General features: G+C 48.3%; 1 protein-coding gene across 1 annotated transcript in view; it reads right to left on the bottom strand.

Moving 5' to 3' along the window:
* Positions 1–16,398, bottom strand: part of CA12 (carbonic anhydrase 12) — a 59,756-nt gene that overhangs the window by 20,775 nt on the left and 22,583 nt on the right. The window contains exons 3-4 of the mRNA XM_010350591.3: positions 2,044–2,223; positions 978–1,120 (exon numbers count right to left, since the gene is read on the bottom strand). Coding sequence (XP_010348893.1) covers positions 978–1,120; positions 2,044–2,223 — 323 coding nt within the window. The remainder of the gene's footprint in view (positions 1–977; positions 1,121–2,043; positions 2,224–16,398) is intronic.

Genomic DNA, 16,398 nt, shown 5'->3' with positions numbered 1-16,398 from the left:
GTAGTCTGGAGGAAATTTCAGTTCTTGAGCTTCAGGGAAGGGGCTGCTCTGAAATAGGTGAGCCTCCAGCGGGGCCATCCTATTGAGCCAGATCCTATCCCTTCCAGGCTTGGAAGTAGACCTATGATTAGCCTGAGACATTAAGCAGTTCAGCAGTCACGAAAGGCAGGGAGTGGTCACATCACTATTTGCCATGGACTCCCCTGGCTGATCAGTCAGCAGCCTTTACCTCCTTGTATTTCCCTGTAAACATTCAGAGCCACATCCCCACTTCAGGGCTATGGGAGTACCAGAATGAAGCCTCTCAACCCCCGCCCCATCCCACAATTGTATAGGGACAAATGCTCTGCCCTCCTCTAATTTTTGTCTGGCATTTTGCAGTAGCACCTCAAGATGACATGACAAGATGCTGTGCTGGCTGACATCCCATCCCTCGTGAGTCTGCTTGCCATGATGTCCTGCTCGTTGGACGGCCAGGCATCCCTAGACTTGCAGCAGGTAGGAGAGTGGTCCTAGACCATGTCCCTGTGTTCTAAACACAACCCATACTCAGAGAAAGGAAAGACAGCATCAAAATGATGCAGAGAGCGTGACACAGGAAGAAAGGCTGAGAAGTTCTGGGGAGCAATGAGCCCAGTGTGAGTCAGCAGGAGATTTCTGTCTGCACAGACAAGAAGTCAATGTCTAAAAGAAGGGCATGTATGCCCTGCTGGGAACACTGCCTCCCTGGCCTCATCACTCACTAAAAGTCACAGAGACAAACTCAGATGTTTAGGAGAAGCAAGGGACCAGGACATGCAGATGAGCTGCAGGCTGGTGGAGTGGCTGCACCGCTCTGTGCCAGGGCCAGAGGTGGGGCAGAGAGCCTGAAGGCAGCCTGTCCCACACTCTGATGTTATCTGCACAGCAGCCAGGTGGAGAGGGTGCCACTCCACCCACTGCAGAGCAGCCTCTGCCAAACTGGCAGCCCTACTTACCTCAGCGGCGAAGTGCTTTCCGCTGATGGTGTGCTCGGAGCCGTGTGGGTCCTTTGGGTTCCCCCAGTGCAGGTGCAGCTGTGTGGCATTGTAGCGAGACTGGAGCCCCTGGATGTGCATGTCTGAGGGCAGGATCAGCTTCACTGCGGGGAGTGGAGGAGCAGCCTTCAGAGCCTTGGCCAGCTGTGTGCTGCCAGAGAGCAGTTATGTAGGCAACACTCCCTCCACCCCTGCCCCCAACCCCCGGACCCCAGAGAGAGACAGGTGGATGATAGCGAGGTGCAGAGCAGAGATGCAGCCTCAAGGTCAGACACCTGGGCTCTTTCCCTGAGAATGTCCCCTTTTCCCCAAAGCAACTCCGGTGGCACCAGCATCTTCCTGGTTCCCCTTGGAAAATGATGCCAGAAACACTAACCCTAGACCAATGGATGGGTGTTTATTTACACCATGATGAATCAGATACCTGGAACCTTTAGTGAAGTACCTTCCAAGCTTTAGAATTACGTAACAACAACAACAACAACCATAACTGCTATTTATGAAGCATTTACTTCACCCTATATGCCAGACCCCAACCTACATAATCTCCAGTCTTCACGGTACCCATCAGTATGTCCATTTCCAGATGGAAGCTGAAGGAGGCTAAAATTCTCACCTAGAGTCTCATGGCTCATAAGCAGTCAAGCCAGGGTTCAAATCTAGGTTGGTCTGACTCCAAAGCCTGGGTGCCCCCATCCCAAACCGTGTGGTTCCTTGAGTTGTTTATGATGGTTCGGAATTCACTCCAGCTGCACAGCCAGAGAACCACCGGGCTCAGCTTGTCTCCTGCTCCATCCCGAGAGATGTGCTGCTTCTGGGAAGTGCAGCCCTGGCAGGACCGTGGGAGCCCAGGGCTTCTAGCATCCCCTGGAGAGAGTGCTCCAGGAATCTCTCAAAGGCGCTCCTGCCCCATCCCTTCTCCCAGGTGCCTTGGCAGAACCCCCTCCTGCCAGATGGAAAAGGGCAGGCCTGGAAGCCGAAGGAGGCTGAGACATACCCCCCCGCGTCTCCGAGGCCTCCCCCTCACCTGAATGGCCGTTGTTGGTCAGGAGAAACTGCTCGTTGGCAGACAGATTGTAGCCTTGGAACGTGAGGGGCGTGAGGCTGGCGTCATACTGGAGGATGTCGCTGTGCAGGTCTATGGGGGACTGCAACAGGCCCCCACACGATGGGTACTTCCTGGACCAGGTGTTCTCCCCATCAGGACCTGGACACAGAGATCCAAGCTCAAGATTTAGTGAGTTTCTCACAAAGGGTTTTTCCTTACCTTCGAATTCTCTGTTCAATACAATTACTCCTTTTCCCCTCTCTTCTGAAACCCCAGAGGTAAATCCTCAAGGCCCACAGTCTCGGCCTCCAGAATCAGGCCCAGCAACCACTCAGGACCAGCTGCTCTTAAGTGATGTGGGGAACAAGGACTAGAGCTGCTCAAGCCAGAGCTGGGAGCCCACCAGACTCTGCTTTATTTTGTACATTGTTCCTATCTGACACACAGGCGAAGACCTGTTGACTTTCAGCAATTCAGCGTTTGCTTAGGGAGCACCTGTCATGAGCCAGGAATCACTCTGGGTCTTGGAGCTGCCAGGTTTTATGCAACAGAACCCCTGCTCATCCAAGCTGGCCTTCTAGCAGGGGAGAATTTAGCAAATTTGCCGGGCCACCTCAGGTGGGAAAAATTAGTATCTTACTAACTACAGCGCCAAGTATTACGTTGGTGCAAAAATAATTGCGGTTTTTGCCATTCCTTTCATGCAAAACCCGTAATTACTTTTGCACCAACTAAATAGGTCTTTGTGGCTGCTAGCTTTGCAAGTATGACCTTCCTGATGAGAAACCGCTGAGGACATTGACTCCTGATGCTCACATGTAGAGTTAAGTATAGAACCCAACTGATAGGGGTGCTTGAAAAATGTCAAATAATTATAAGCCTGGAATCACAGAGTGAAGCTCAGGGTTTGGCCGGGGGAGGGGGGAGGAGTGGAAATATGACCACAGTATAAACTAATTATTATAATATAATTGACACACTATCAGTGAAGAGGAGCAGACTTTAAAAAAAAATTCCTCCAGGGCTCAAGCTTCTTGCTAACTACCAGATAGCAGTTCCTCCGCTGGAAACGAAAATGAACATCCTATGTGGTCTTTAAAGAATGTAAATCTATGTTTAAAAGATTATCTCCATGGTAATTAAACAGATTTTCAGGCCAAGGTTTTTCCAGAAAAGCCAAGAATTGGCATGTCATGGCTCCTTAGGGCAGACCCAGCGGGTCCGGCGGGCCCTATCAGAGTTGAGGATCCAGCTTAGCCATCTGGGGTCTGTTCATCAGCATTTTGACACAAGCAAGGGGGTTAAATAGAGAAAAGGGGAAAGGAACACCACCTCTTCAGGGAATTCTTCCATAGACTACCGCACTGTTTCACCGAGTGTAAATGTTATATTCACCCCACAGAACCCCCGACATCATTTTCTCTAACTAGGGGATCTTATCTGAGAGTGGGAAGAATCAGAAGTAATACTTGGTGCCCAGGTTCATTTCAAATGCTACGAGGCGTTGGTCCCAGGCTTAGTTCTTACTTCTAGGTCCAGACACACACATTGGAACCCTACTGATTTTTCAGCCTGTCAACCTTCGGCTATGCATTTTCAGAAAGGTTAGAGCATGATGGAATTGCAGAGCCTCCAGTCCGACCTTTCACTGGACACCGGTCTTCTCACTTGGGCATACCAGAGTCTCCACTGAGCTGTACTAGTCTTATCTTCTTTCTTTCTTTTTTTTTTTTTTCAGACGGAGTTCCGCTCTTGTTGCCCAGGCTGGAGTGCAATGGTGCAATCTCAGCTTACTGCAACCTCGGCCTCCCGGGTTCAAGCGATTCTCCTGCCTCAACCTCCTGAGTAGCTGGGATTACAGGCACATGTCACCACCCCACCCCAGCTAATTTTGTATTAGTAGAGATGGATTTCTCCATGTTGGTCATGCTGGTCTCGAACTCCCGACCTCAGGTGATCTGCCTGCCTTGGTCTCCCAAAGTGCTGGGATGACAGGTGTGAGCCACGGTGCCTGGCTACTATTCTTCTTTTCAAGGCCCCAAAGCAACTCAAATACACCAAGATGGCGACTAGAAAACAGGGAGGCTGGAATATGTCAAAGCCAGCACCCCAGGGCCAAACTGAAGTAAGACAGTTATTCAGCCGGAGGCCAAACCAAATGCTTTAGGGGTAGCAGGGAGTAGAATGAAGCAACTATGTGGCCTCATGTAGATCCCCGGGGTCAGGAGGAGACACAGCACAGGGTAAGACTCCCTAAGTGAGGCCGCCAGCCTTTTCTGTGCTCACATTACTGCCTGGGCCCACAGCCAGCAGGGCAGAAGCTGCCAGCCAGGCATGAATGAGAGCAACTCAGGAAGTAAAGAATGCAGCAGTGAACAGCTTTCTCCTTGCACACGTGACTAAAGGGACCTGGATTAGAAGGGCTTTCTTTTCCCCTAGTGCAAGTTCAAAAGGTTTCGTCAAGAGGGCGTTTTAGTGATAGCTAAACAAGAGCCTCTAGAAGACAGGTACCCCTTATTTTCATCTCTGTGAACCCATGTTGTAAGTAAGGTCACATGCCTCATGGGCATTTAGGAAACATTCTCCCAGAGAATGAAAAAAAAAAAAAAAAAGAGGGCTTGGGAAAATGTGACTGGGGGAATGTTTTGTTTTTCTCTTGCCCTAAATATTCTTTTTTGGAAGTTAGGACCAAATGAGGTATTTGGGGGCAGGAAAGACTAAGGATATTGAAGGCAGCAGAGTTGGTGTTGGCAAAACCTTTCTTGGAAAGAGAAGCTGTTATGTTGGATCGGGGGGTCCAGAGAATGAGATTCCAGCCTCAGCTGGCCCAACACCTCAGTGGGTCATGTTCCCTGCTGGAGCCTCCAGTGCCCTTCTTCGTACAAACAGTGGGGATCGGGGTGGTGGGATGGGATACGTGTGGATGCTATGTTCTGGAAGGTTCCTTCTGGCTCTTAAGCTCTGATATTTATTAAGAATACTAGGGGCTGGGCATAGTGGCTCATGCCTGTAAACCCAGCACTTTGGGAGACTGAGGTGGGCGGATCATGAGGTCAGGAGATTGAGACTATCCTAGCCAACATGTTGAAACCCTGTCTCTACTGAACTATAAAAAAACTAGCTGGGCGTGGTGGTGCACACCTGTAGTCTCAGCTACTTGGGAGGCTGAGGCAGGTGAATCGCTTGAACCTGGGAGGTGGAGGTTGCAGTGAGCTGAGATCATCCACTGCATTCCAGTCTGGCAACAGAGTAAGACTCTGTCTCAAAAAAAAAAAAAAAATGCTAGAACTAATCGCCTTCACCATCTGGCAGGCAAGTTTGAATGAGTCGGAGAGGCTTCTCATGCCAAGGCAGCTCCTGGGCATGTGACGAGGTGCCCAGGGGAACCAGCTTCAGGAATGAGGGCACAGGGCACCAGTGCTCCAGGACTGGCTGGGAGCGGACAGCCATCTACATCAGGAACCTGCCCTGGTCCTGGCTGCCAACCACAGAGGAGCTCGTCCTTAGGCCAGTCACAGGTCTGTAGGGCAGCAAGGTCAAAAAAGCCTTGTCTCTGCCTCCTCCTTCTCCTCATTATTGTTATTTTCTGGTAGTAGCTTTGATCCTTATAACTCTGTAACCTTATGGGGTAAACAAGGCAAGAATTGTACCATTTTATAGGTAAAAAATGGAGATTTAAGTGATTTGCTCAAAGTTTGACTTTGGCTAAGTAACAGTTACCTTGCTTGGCTCACAGGACTTCTGTGTCCTTCAGTATTTATCTAGGAGATTTTGTGTACCTGGAATTTCCTGCCTCCCGATTGTTCTCCTTGAAGGCAAAAACCATAGCTCATCCATCCCTGCACTTCCCATAGTGCCTCGAACAGGTGTTGAGAATCGGCTTAGGATTGCCTCGGGAAAGGAACAAGCATGAAACGGGTGTTGAGAATCCTAACGGTAATCTGAATTCCTAAGCTGGATTCTCAAAACCCGTTTCGTGTTTGTTCCTTTCCCAGGGAAGTGCGCACGTGCCTTAATTCCCTTGTATATTTCTTCTCCTCACAAAAGAGGAAGAAAGGTGAGATCACTTGCCCAGGTTGAAAACATACCCTCCTGGCTTTCTAGCTTACCTGTGTGCAGATGGGTTCTGTGTGGGGCCACCCATTGAAAAGGAAATCTGATTCTGCCCCGTAGCCTGGGAGATGGCCAGCCAAGGTCATTCCTAGGCCCCTCCCCCAGCATGGAATGGCTAATGTTTGTCCAGGCCTCGCACAGCCGGGGACACTGTCAGAGCAGCCTACTGTCTTTGGGGCGTGTGAGAGACAGAGCTGCCATGAGGGTGGACACTTGGGCAACCAATATCAGAGGTGATGAGGAGCAGCCCTTTCTGTTCCCGGAGCTGTGACATGTGGCTGCATAGTGCTGGCCTCATGCTGGCCACTACACCCTGGGCTGCGATTTTTCGAGTCAGTCTCAGCTTTCACACTCATGCCAAGTGCTCCACTGCCAGAAATCCCCCACTGGGAGTAACTCTTCTAAAAGAAGCATTTGTTTCTAGCTACCGTCAGATTTTGCCTTTGCTCTTCTGAGTTTTGACTTTTCTTCTCTAGTTGGATTCCTCCCATGACTGTGACACAGGAGGACCATGGGCCTCTCACAGTTTGTTTTTCTAGGTAAAACCAAGGCATATTTCTTTCCTGTCTATGAATTTTTCCTGCTATAGGCAAAACAAAAGTGGCCAGAATTCCTGTTTTGAAAGGTAACAAGAGATTAACAGGGCACAGCTCAAAATACCTTTGGTGATTTCTGATTGGGAATTATGAGGCCCAGGGTAGGAACTGTATTATTCAAGGGCCAGAATGTTTTTACGGAAAATTTCAAATGTATACAACAGTAGAAGAGGAGTGAAACGAACCCTACATCACCCAGCTTGAACAGTTTACAGTTCACAGCTAGTCCTGCCTCATCTATGCTAAGCCCATCCCCTTATCTACCTGGATAACTTGGAAACAAATCCCGATGGGTTTCATCTGTACATATTTCAGTATGTTTCTCTAAAACATAAGGGCTCTTAAAACCACACTACCATAACTATACCTAGAGAGTTAACAATTAATACCTTAAGATGATCAAATCCACTCAGAATTTAAATTTTTCCAAAATAGGTCGTAACTTTTTTTTTGAGAAGGAGTCTTGATATGTTGCCAGGCTGGAGTGCAGTGGTGTGATCTCAGCTCATTGCAACCTCTGCCTCCCAGGTTCATGTGATTCTCCTCCTCCAGCCTTCTGAGTAGCTGGGACTACAGGTGCATGCCACCATGCCCAGCTAATTTTTGTATTTTTAGTAGAGATGGGGTTTCACCATGTTGGCCAGGATGCTCTTGATCTCTTCACTTCATGATCTGCCCACTTCGGCCTCCCAAAGTGCTGGAATTACAGATATGAGCCACCACGGTTGGCCATAGGTCATAACTTTTTAACGGTTTGCAAAATTCAGCGTTCAAATACAGTCCACATATTGCAATTAGAGGATGTGTTACGGCCTGCATTACTTGATGGTGGAATGCCTCATCAGAGAACACCTAGGCCTCCTCCTCCAAGCTCAATATCTCAAAGCCAGCTTGGTCCATCCTTTGCCCTTAGTGGGTCACGGACTCCCAAGTTTCCATGGGTTAGGCCCTTACCATGTTGCATTGCAAAGGCGTCCCACAGACAACCAGCCCCAGCCCTCCTTGTTACACTGCCAGGCTGGCTCTCTTGCAGTAACCAGATCCATCTTGCCATAGCCTGGCTTGGGTGGCACCACCCTACACCCATCTGTACACTCCCTTTCTCCCGAGCAAACCCTGCCCCACCCCAACAAGACAAAGCAGAGCCTAGTTGTTTTTAATGGCCTTGAAGTGCCCCAACCAGTCAAAGTCTTCAAAGGCCCTCACATCCTGCCCTAGCCTGCCCCATGGTCTGGCCAGCTCCCCGAGCCTAAGGAGAGGCTATGCTAACCCGCTTTCACAAATGCTCATGTGAAAAAATCCACTCAAATGCCCTCTCCCTTCCTCTGCACCTTTCTAAATTTCATCCACTCTCCAAAGTACAGCTCAGGTCCTGCCAAAGCTACCCCAGTGCTTTCTCATCCCTGGCTTGAACTTCTTGGCCAGCCTACTCGGGTTGTGCACTCCAGCAGGCACAGTGACGATGATTATTAGCCTGTCTCACCTGTGACTGCTATAGCCAGACTCGTCAGAAGCCTATTCCAGACTAGAACTCAGACTATGAGTTCAAAGACCTTTCAAAGACCAGAACTTTATGTCCTATCCCTCCCCAGGTCTGAACACATCCTTGAATGGATGTGGAGGGTTTCTTAAGCTCATTTCAGAAATTTACCCACAAAGGAATGAGAGAAGAGTGTATGTGTGGTGGTTATGGTAAGGTGAGGATAATGCAAAGGGTTTTGTTTTTTGTTTCTGTTTCTGTTTCTGTTTTTGAGACTGAGCCTTGCTCTGTCACCCAGGCTGGAGTGCAGTGGTGCAATCTCAGCTCACTGCAACCTCCACCTCCGGGGTTCAAGTGATTCTCCTGCCTCAGCCTCCTGAGTAGGTGGGATTACAGGCGCGCACCACCATGCCCAGCTAATTTTTGTGTTTTTAGTAGAGACGGGGTTTCACCCTGTTGCTCAGGCTGGTCTCAAACTCCTGACCTTGTGATCCACCCACCTTGGCCTCCCAAAGTGCTGGGATAACAGGCGTGAGCCACTGCACCCGGCCTGTGCAATTTAATTTTGAAGTTAATTCATTCATTTCTTCAACAAATATGTCTACGATGTGTCAGGCACTGTACTAGGTGCCGAAAATTCAGTGGAAAACAAAACAGCTCTAGTCTCTGGCCTTGCAGCACTCATAGTCCAGTGTAAGAGACTGATAATAAATCACAAGTAAACCAATGCACAAAGGAAACAATTGCACTCTGTAATCAGCGCTGCGAAGGAATTAAACAAGGGCTGCAGCAGAAAAATGGAGGGATCCCTGTTAAGTGGATGGTGCAGGCAGGCTTCCTGGAGGAGGCGCCATTAAAGCTGAGACTTAAAGGAGGGGTAGAAGCAAGCATGAGTGAAACCTGAGGAATGGCCTTCATGAGAGAGGGCCCAGCAAGCTCAGAGGCCCTGCTGCTGCAGTAGAGAGCTGGAATATTCCAGGAATGTGTGATGCATTGACTCAGAAAGAGCATGGGATCCATCCGGACTCCCTTTGCCAGGTGTGGGTCCTGCCCTGTGCTAAGGCTGAGCTGGGATCATTTGACACCTGCTCATGTTCTTTCCTCTATCTGTTAGAAGGCCTTCCTGCCGGGACGCTAGTACCCACCTCTCTCTGTGGGTCATCCAACAGTCCCGCTCCTGTGGCTAGAGCCACAGAGGACACAGCTAAGCCACAGGACTCAGAGGGGACAGCAGCCTTCATGTCTCCTCTGAATTCATCTGGAAACCAGACATCCTGAGGATGGTGTCTGCATATAGAAGACACTTATTATTTTTTTTTTTTAAGAGATGGGGTCTTGCTATGTTGCCCAGGCTGGTCTCAAACTACTGAGCTGAATTGATCATTCCTGCCTTGGCATCCCAAAGTGTTAGGATTACAGGCGTGAGCCACCACACCCAGCCTATCAGCTACATTTTAAAAACATGTTTAAAAGAAGATTTCTAGATCCTGTAGTTCACATCTGAAGTTGATTAAAGTATCTGTGGCTTCTCATAAAAACCCAGTGGGTTCAGCCAGTCAGCAGTGTGAAGTTTCCACAGCATCCACCTTGGTAAGAGGCTGATGCCCCACACAAAAGGCCACAACCTGCTGGATTCTGCCTGTTTTCCTGCCTGGTAGGTGGAGAAGCACAGCCATAAAGACCAATGTCCTGCCCAGAAGGAAAGGAGGTGACCAGGGGCATGGGTTAATAATTGATAAATGAGATCTTATGATTTTATTATGTACAAACAGAGGGCAAGGAATCAAACTTGCATTAGACTTTTTCCTTTGTCAGTGTTACCACTGAATCACAGGTGGTCCTGGGAAAGTGAGGGAGGTCTAAAGGGTGAGAGTTACTTATTATGAATAAAGCTCAAAGCTGGACTGCCATAGCAGGCCCACTTTTTTTGTGTGTGTGTTTTTTTTTTTTTTTTGAGATGAAGACTCACTCTGTCTCCAGGCTAGAGTGCAGTGGCGCGATCTCAGCTCTTTGCAACCTCCACCTCCCAGGTTCAAGTGATTCTCCTGCCTCAGCCTCCCGAGTAGCTGGGACTACAGGCGCATGTCACCACTCCCAGCTAAGTTTTGTATTTTTAGTAGAGACGGGGTTTCACCATGTTGGCCAGGATGGTCTTGATCTCTTGACATCGTGATCCGCCTCCCTTAGCCTCCCGAAGTGCTGGGATTACAGGCGTGAGCCACCGTGCCTGGCCAGGCCCACTCTTTCTCCTTGGATTTTACATTCTATAAATGTAAAATCTATATCAATAAAAATATGTCAATAAAAATAAACACATTTTCTAAAGATGCTTTAATCCACACTTTGTATCAAACTTTTGTCTTTATTATTTCAATTTCTGTTTGGGTCATGTGGAGAAGGAGGGTTGAGACTCGGGCTTGGTAAAAGCCCCCCAATCCCCCTCTTGGGGAGGCAGGAGGATCATTTGAACCGAGGAGTTTGAGACCAGCCTAGGCAACATAGCAAGACCCCATCTCTTAAAAAAAAAAGTGTCTTCTACATGCAGACACCATCCTGAGAATGTGTCTGGTTTCCAGATGGATTTAGAGGGGACATGAAGGCTGCTGTCCCCTCGGAGTCCTGTGGCTTAGCTGTGTTCTCTGTGGCTCTAGCCACAGGAGCAGTACTGATGGATGACCCTGTCTCTTATAACACAGAGAGAGATGGGAATCATTTCCCGTCCAGCCATGGCAGTTGGGGCCAGGAGTGCAGGCTGGAGGCGAGGAGAAGTGAACCGGAGGCGGTGGCTGCCAGCTCAGCCCTCCACCCGCCCTCCGGAAGTCCTTCTCCTCCACCCAGCCAATAATCCCCATCTAATATTGCTGGGTGGGGGATGAGGCGGAGACAAAAAGGCTCCACAGTCATTTACACAATGGTGTCAAGGCCTGCATCAGGTTCTTCCTGGCGGCGAGCTTTATTACAGGGAGGTGGGTGGGGTTTCCGGCTGCCAAAGGTAAAAGGTGATGATCCGTTTGCTTTTGCTTCTCCATTTCTGCCCCCGTCTAAGGTTCTCATCTGTGGCCTTAGATACGTTCATCGTGGAGAGGCTCAGCTCACCTCTCTGGACTTCTCTGGGTCTGCTCCCAGCTCTCCTTTTCATTCCAGCCGCGCTGAGCCGCTTGCATCCTAAAGACACACCAAGCAGCTTCACATCTTCCTGAAACACCCTCTCACCCCCTGAGGCAGGGCAAAGGGTTCCCCCTTCTTCTGTGCTCCTATACAGCCTTTGCAGTTCTCTTTCCTCGCAGCAGCTGCACTGAGCGACATAATATTGTCTGCCTTCCACCCCAAGAGTTCAGTGGTTCTCAGAGTTTGGCTCCAGACAAGCATCATCACCACTGCCTAGGATCCCATTCGAAATGCAGAGTCACGGGCCCCACCCCAGGCCTACCGAACCGCACACTCTGGGGGTGGTGCCCAGCATCGGCCGTTGGACAAGGCCGCCAGGTGATGGTGCTGCTGCAGGCTGAGGCTGAGACGCGCCGCACTAGGCTGTCAGCTCGCTTTCCGTGTGCGGGTATGCCTGCCTCCTGCTACAGAGCCTGGCATGCTGAAGCGTTCATCAAATGGCTCTCGAACTAAGTTAAACAAACTGCTGACATGCTAACAGCTTAACCCCTATCATGAAAACTAGCCAGGCCTGAGTCCCTGATCAGTCCTCACCATGTTACCCTCCTTCATCTTCCTTGCCTCAATCACGGAAGGAATCGTGCTAGATGTCAAAGTGCTAAGTCCACAGCAGAGCCCCGAAGCCACCGCCCTCGCGAGACATCCTGCTCTATCCTTCTTAAACACAATATTCAAAATAGGGGGCTCCAGGCTCAGGCAAGGACCCGCGGTAACCATCTCTGAATAGAAAAGACTGCAGGTACCACCTTTTTAATGCACTGTTAAATGCATAACATTTACATGATGAAATATGGTGTTTGAAGTAATTTTCATTCAGTGTTGACCAGGAGAAACATAACTTCCTTTTCTAACCCTGTTTCCATGGCTTAATCTCTTTTTAAAAGTTGAAGTAAAATATACATAGCAAGACTTTTTCATCATCCCAAACATTGATTGTTGGTGGGAATATCACATTTTAACATTTAAAATGTTAAAATAGAATTACCATATAATCCAGCAATTCTTCCTTTTTCTTTTTCTTTTTTTTTTTTTTTTTTGAGACAGAGTCTCTTACTTTGTTGCCCAAGCTGGAATGCAGTGGTGTGATCTTAGCTCACTGCAACCTCCGCCTCTTGGGTTCATGTGATTCTCATGCCTCAGCCTCCCAAACAGCTGAGATTACAGACGCACACCATCACACCTGCCTAATTTTTATATTTTTAATACAGACGGGGTTTCACTGGTTTCGATCTCCTGACCTCAAATGATCCACCCACCTTAACCTCCCAAAGTGCTGGAATTACAGGCGTGAGCCAACATGCCTGGTCTGATCCAGTCATTCTAATCCTAGATATAGATCCCAAAGTATTATAAGCAGGGACTCAGTTACCTGTATTCATAGCAGCACTATTCATATGAGCCAAAAGGTGGAAATAAGTCAGTTGTCCATCAACAGATGAATGGATAAACAAAATGTGGCACAGACATACAATGGAATACTGCGCAGCCATAAAAAGCTCATCTCATCTTAATGCACCATTTATCTTCCAAAAATCTAACTCACCAGATGCTTGAGAGGTGCTGGGATAGGTCTTTTTATTTTCACGACAGCCTTCATGGAACCAAACTTATGGCAAATGCTCAGTGAATACTAACTGGTTGAGAAAAACTCTGCAGTTTACTTGGCCTAGACTCAGAATAGTGGTTGCCAGAACTGGAGTGCTTATCAGAATCTCCTAGAAGGCTTGTTTCCACACAGACTGCTGGGTCATACTCTCAGAGCTTCTGATTCAGTACTTCATGGACAGAGCTCCAGAATCCGCATTTTTAACAATTCCCAGGTGATGCTGATGCTGCTGGGTCCAGGAACCACATGTGGAGAACCCCTAGCCTAGAGCCATATTTCCCAACTGCAGCTACACACTGGAATCTCCAAGAGCTCCTGATTTTGCTCCCAGCCCCAGTCCCTGAGATCTGGATTAAATGGTCTTGGTGGTGAGGTGGGAGGGGGTTTAAAAGACTGCCCACAGCAGCCATAAAATAGGGTGAGCTCCTGTCCTTTGCAGGGCCATGAATGAAGCAAGCTGGAAGCCATCATTCTCAGCAAACACGGGAACAGAAAACCAGACACCACATGTTCTCACTCACAAGTGGGAGTTGAACAGTGAGAATGCATCAACACAGGGAGGGGAACATCACATACCAGGGCCTGTTGGGGGGTGGGGCCTAGGGGAGGGAGAGTATTAGGAGAAATACCTAACGTAGATGATTTTGATGGGTGCAGCGAACCACCATGGCACATGTATACCTATGCAACAAACCTGCACGTTCTGCGTGTATAAGTATTTAAAGTATTTAACAAATCAAAATTGAGGGACATTCACAAGGTCTGTTCTACATGTTTCAGATATGTTAAGGGCATAAAAGGCCTAAATTTAAGTTCTAAATTCTAAAACAACAGAATTATTATTTTTTTAACTGCTCACATGATTCTAATGTGCAGCCAAGGGGGAGAAGAGCTGCTGTGAAACCCTTGTCACGTTGAAGGCCTTGTTGTTCTTGAGGGTAGAGCCAGGGCCTTTTTCTCTCTGGTCTCAGGGTGAAGTTCCTTTTTTATGTTTTAATTACTTTTTTTTTTTTTTTTTTTTTTGAGACAGAGTTTCGCTCTTATTACCCAGGCTGGAGTGCAATGGCGCAATCTCGGCTCACCGCAACCTCCGCCTCCTGGGTTCAGGTAATTCTCCTGCCTCAGCCTCCTGAGTAGCTGGGATTACAGGCAAGCGCCACCATGCCCAGCTAATTTTTTGTATTTTTAGTAGAGACGGGGTTTCACCATGTTGACCAGGATGGTCTCGATCTCTTGACCTCGTGATCCACCCGCCTCGGCCTCCCAAAGTGCTGGGATTACAGGCTTGAGCCACCGCGCCCGACCCTAATTACTTTTTTATTGTAAAATACATAGAACATAAAACTACCGTTAGTACAATTTAGTATATTCAAGATATTGTGCAACCATCACTCCAACTTGGACCCCGAACATTTCATCATCCCAAAGGAAACCTCATACCTGTGAGGTCATCACTTCCCTCTCTCCCTGCTCTCAGCATCTGGCAACCATTAACCTGCTCTCTCCCTCCATGGATTTGCCTCTTTCGGATAGTCCACATAAACAGAATCACACAATACCTGGTCAATTGCAGGTGGCTTCTGTCATCTAGCATAATGTTTTCAAGGTTCATCCATGTTGTAGCATTCCTTTCTACGGAATAAAAAGGAACTTCCTGCCTTTTTATGATTGAGTAATATCCCATTCTATGGATATACCGCAATTTGGTTATTGATTCGTAGGACTGTATTTTATTGTAGTTTAAATATTTGACTCTGGTTAAATGGCTACGAATTCTCTTGCATAAAATAGTTACTGACTGAAATAAAACGTTGGTGTTTCTCCTGCTTGCGTTTTAGGAAATAAGCTGTGCAGAGTGCTGCGAGGCAGCAGGAAGGAAAGGAAGATGGAGAAAATACACCCTGATTTCCAGAAAATGAGGGCCTGGGGTCAACGAGGCTATTATTTGTGACCAGCTCTTAAGTGAAAAGAGAAAACTTCAAATGCTCATGATCATAAAGCCAGATTCCACACAGGTGAGGTAGCGGTGTTGCCTGGCACTAACCAGTGGGAGAGTGAATACTGTGGGCAGAGGCTGCTTTTGTGACAGGCTCCTTTCCTGGCAGAGAGAGACTTGAAAATGTCACAGGTGCTTTTCATCATGGGTACAGCTGTCTCGCTGGCTGACAAAAAACAAAACAAAACAAAACAACACATGCTCCCTCTCCCCAACTGCCTTCCTAGCACTCATCTTTGTGAAGAGTGTGAAGCAGTAGGTGAGAAGCCATGACTTGGTTTGGCATTGAGACAAGAGGCCAGGGGAACATCAGGGTATCTAAATTGAATGTGACCTTGAACTAAGTCTCAGCTGTGGACATCCAGTGTCTACTTCCTCAGGCGAGCGTCTCTTTTTGCCCCGGCCCAATTGCTCTTGTCTCCTTAGCCAAGCATCTTCAAAGAACTATGTGCATGCCCACGTCTGGGTCTTCATTTCCCATGCAGACCTCCCTACTCTTCCACACCCGCCTCCCACTGAGTCCACACAGACTCTAGCCCTTGAGAGTCATGCAGCCCTTGACCCTGGTGGCACTAACCCCCCACCCTGGATTTCTGAACCCTCTTTCTGGTGATGCTGCTTTGTTGAACTGTCCTCCCATTTCCCTGCCCCTCTCAGATCTCTGTGGCCACTTGCCCCTCAATGCCAGCTATCACGTGGTTTTGTCATTGGCCCCTTCTCCTCCTTATAGACACACTCCCCTGGGGTGAAGCTGTCCCCTCCCATGGCTTCGATACCGGCTCTGCCCCTGCCCAGGTTTCCTATGAGCTCCAGACCACCTGCCTCCCGGGCACCCCCTCTGGATAATCCATGGGATCCTGAAACCAGACGTGGCTGGAAGGGAAGTCAGATAGGCAAGCAAATCATTTTTTAAAATAACCAAACTCACCATCTTTTCCTCCCGCTTCCTCCCTCCAAAGCTCCCTCCAGCTCTTTATCTCAGCTGGTGATACCACCCAGCACACCAAATGCCTGGCGAGCACAACTGACTCTTTTATCTCCTCTCCTTCAACCCCCACTTCCAGCCATCACCTAGAATCACCAGTTGTTAACATTCTGCACACCTGCTTTCTCTCTCGTGCTCTGTGTATATGTATATGTACACTAACCCTAACCATGTACACACACACACACACACACACACACACACACACACACCCTCACTCCCGTAATGATAAATGCTCAGACAAATCCAAATTGAGGGACATTCACAAGGTCTGTTCTACATGCTTCCGAAATGTTAAGGGCATAAAAGGTCTAAAGAGATACCACAAATAAATGCTATCTGGATTGAATCCTGGATCAGAAAAAAAAAATGCTAACAAGATTAGTATGA

This window comes from Saimiri boliviensis, chromosome 2, assembly GCF_048565385.1.
Source record: "Saimiri boliviensis isolate mSaiBol1 chromosome 2, mSaiBol1.pri, whole genome shotgun sequence".
NCBI lineage: Eukaryota > Metazoa > Chordata > Mammalia > Primates > Cebidae > Saimiri > Saimiri boliviensis.
The sequence above is the reverse complement of the archived record's forward strand: the minus strand, read 5'-3'. Positions and strand labels throughout refer to the sequence as shown.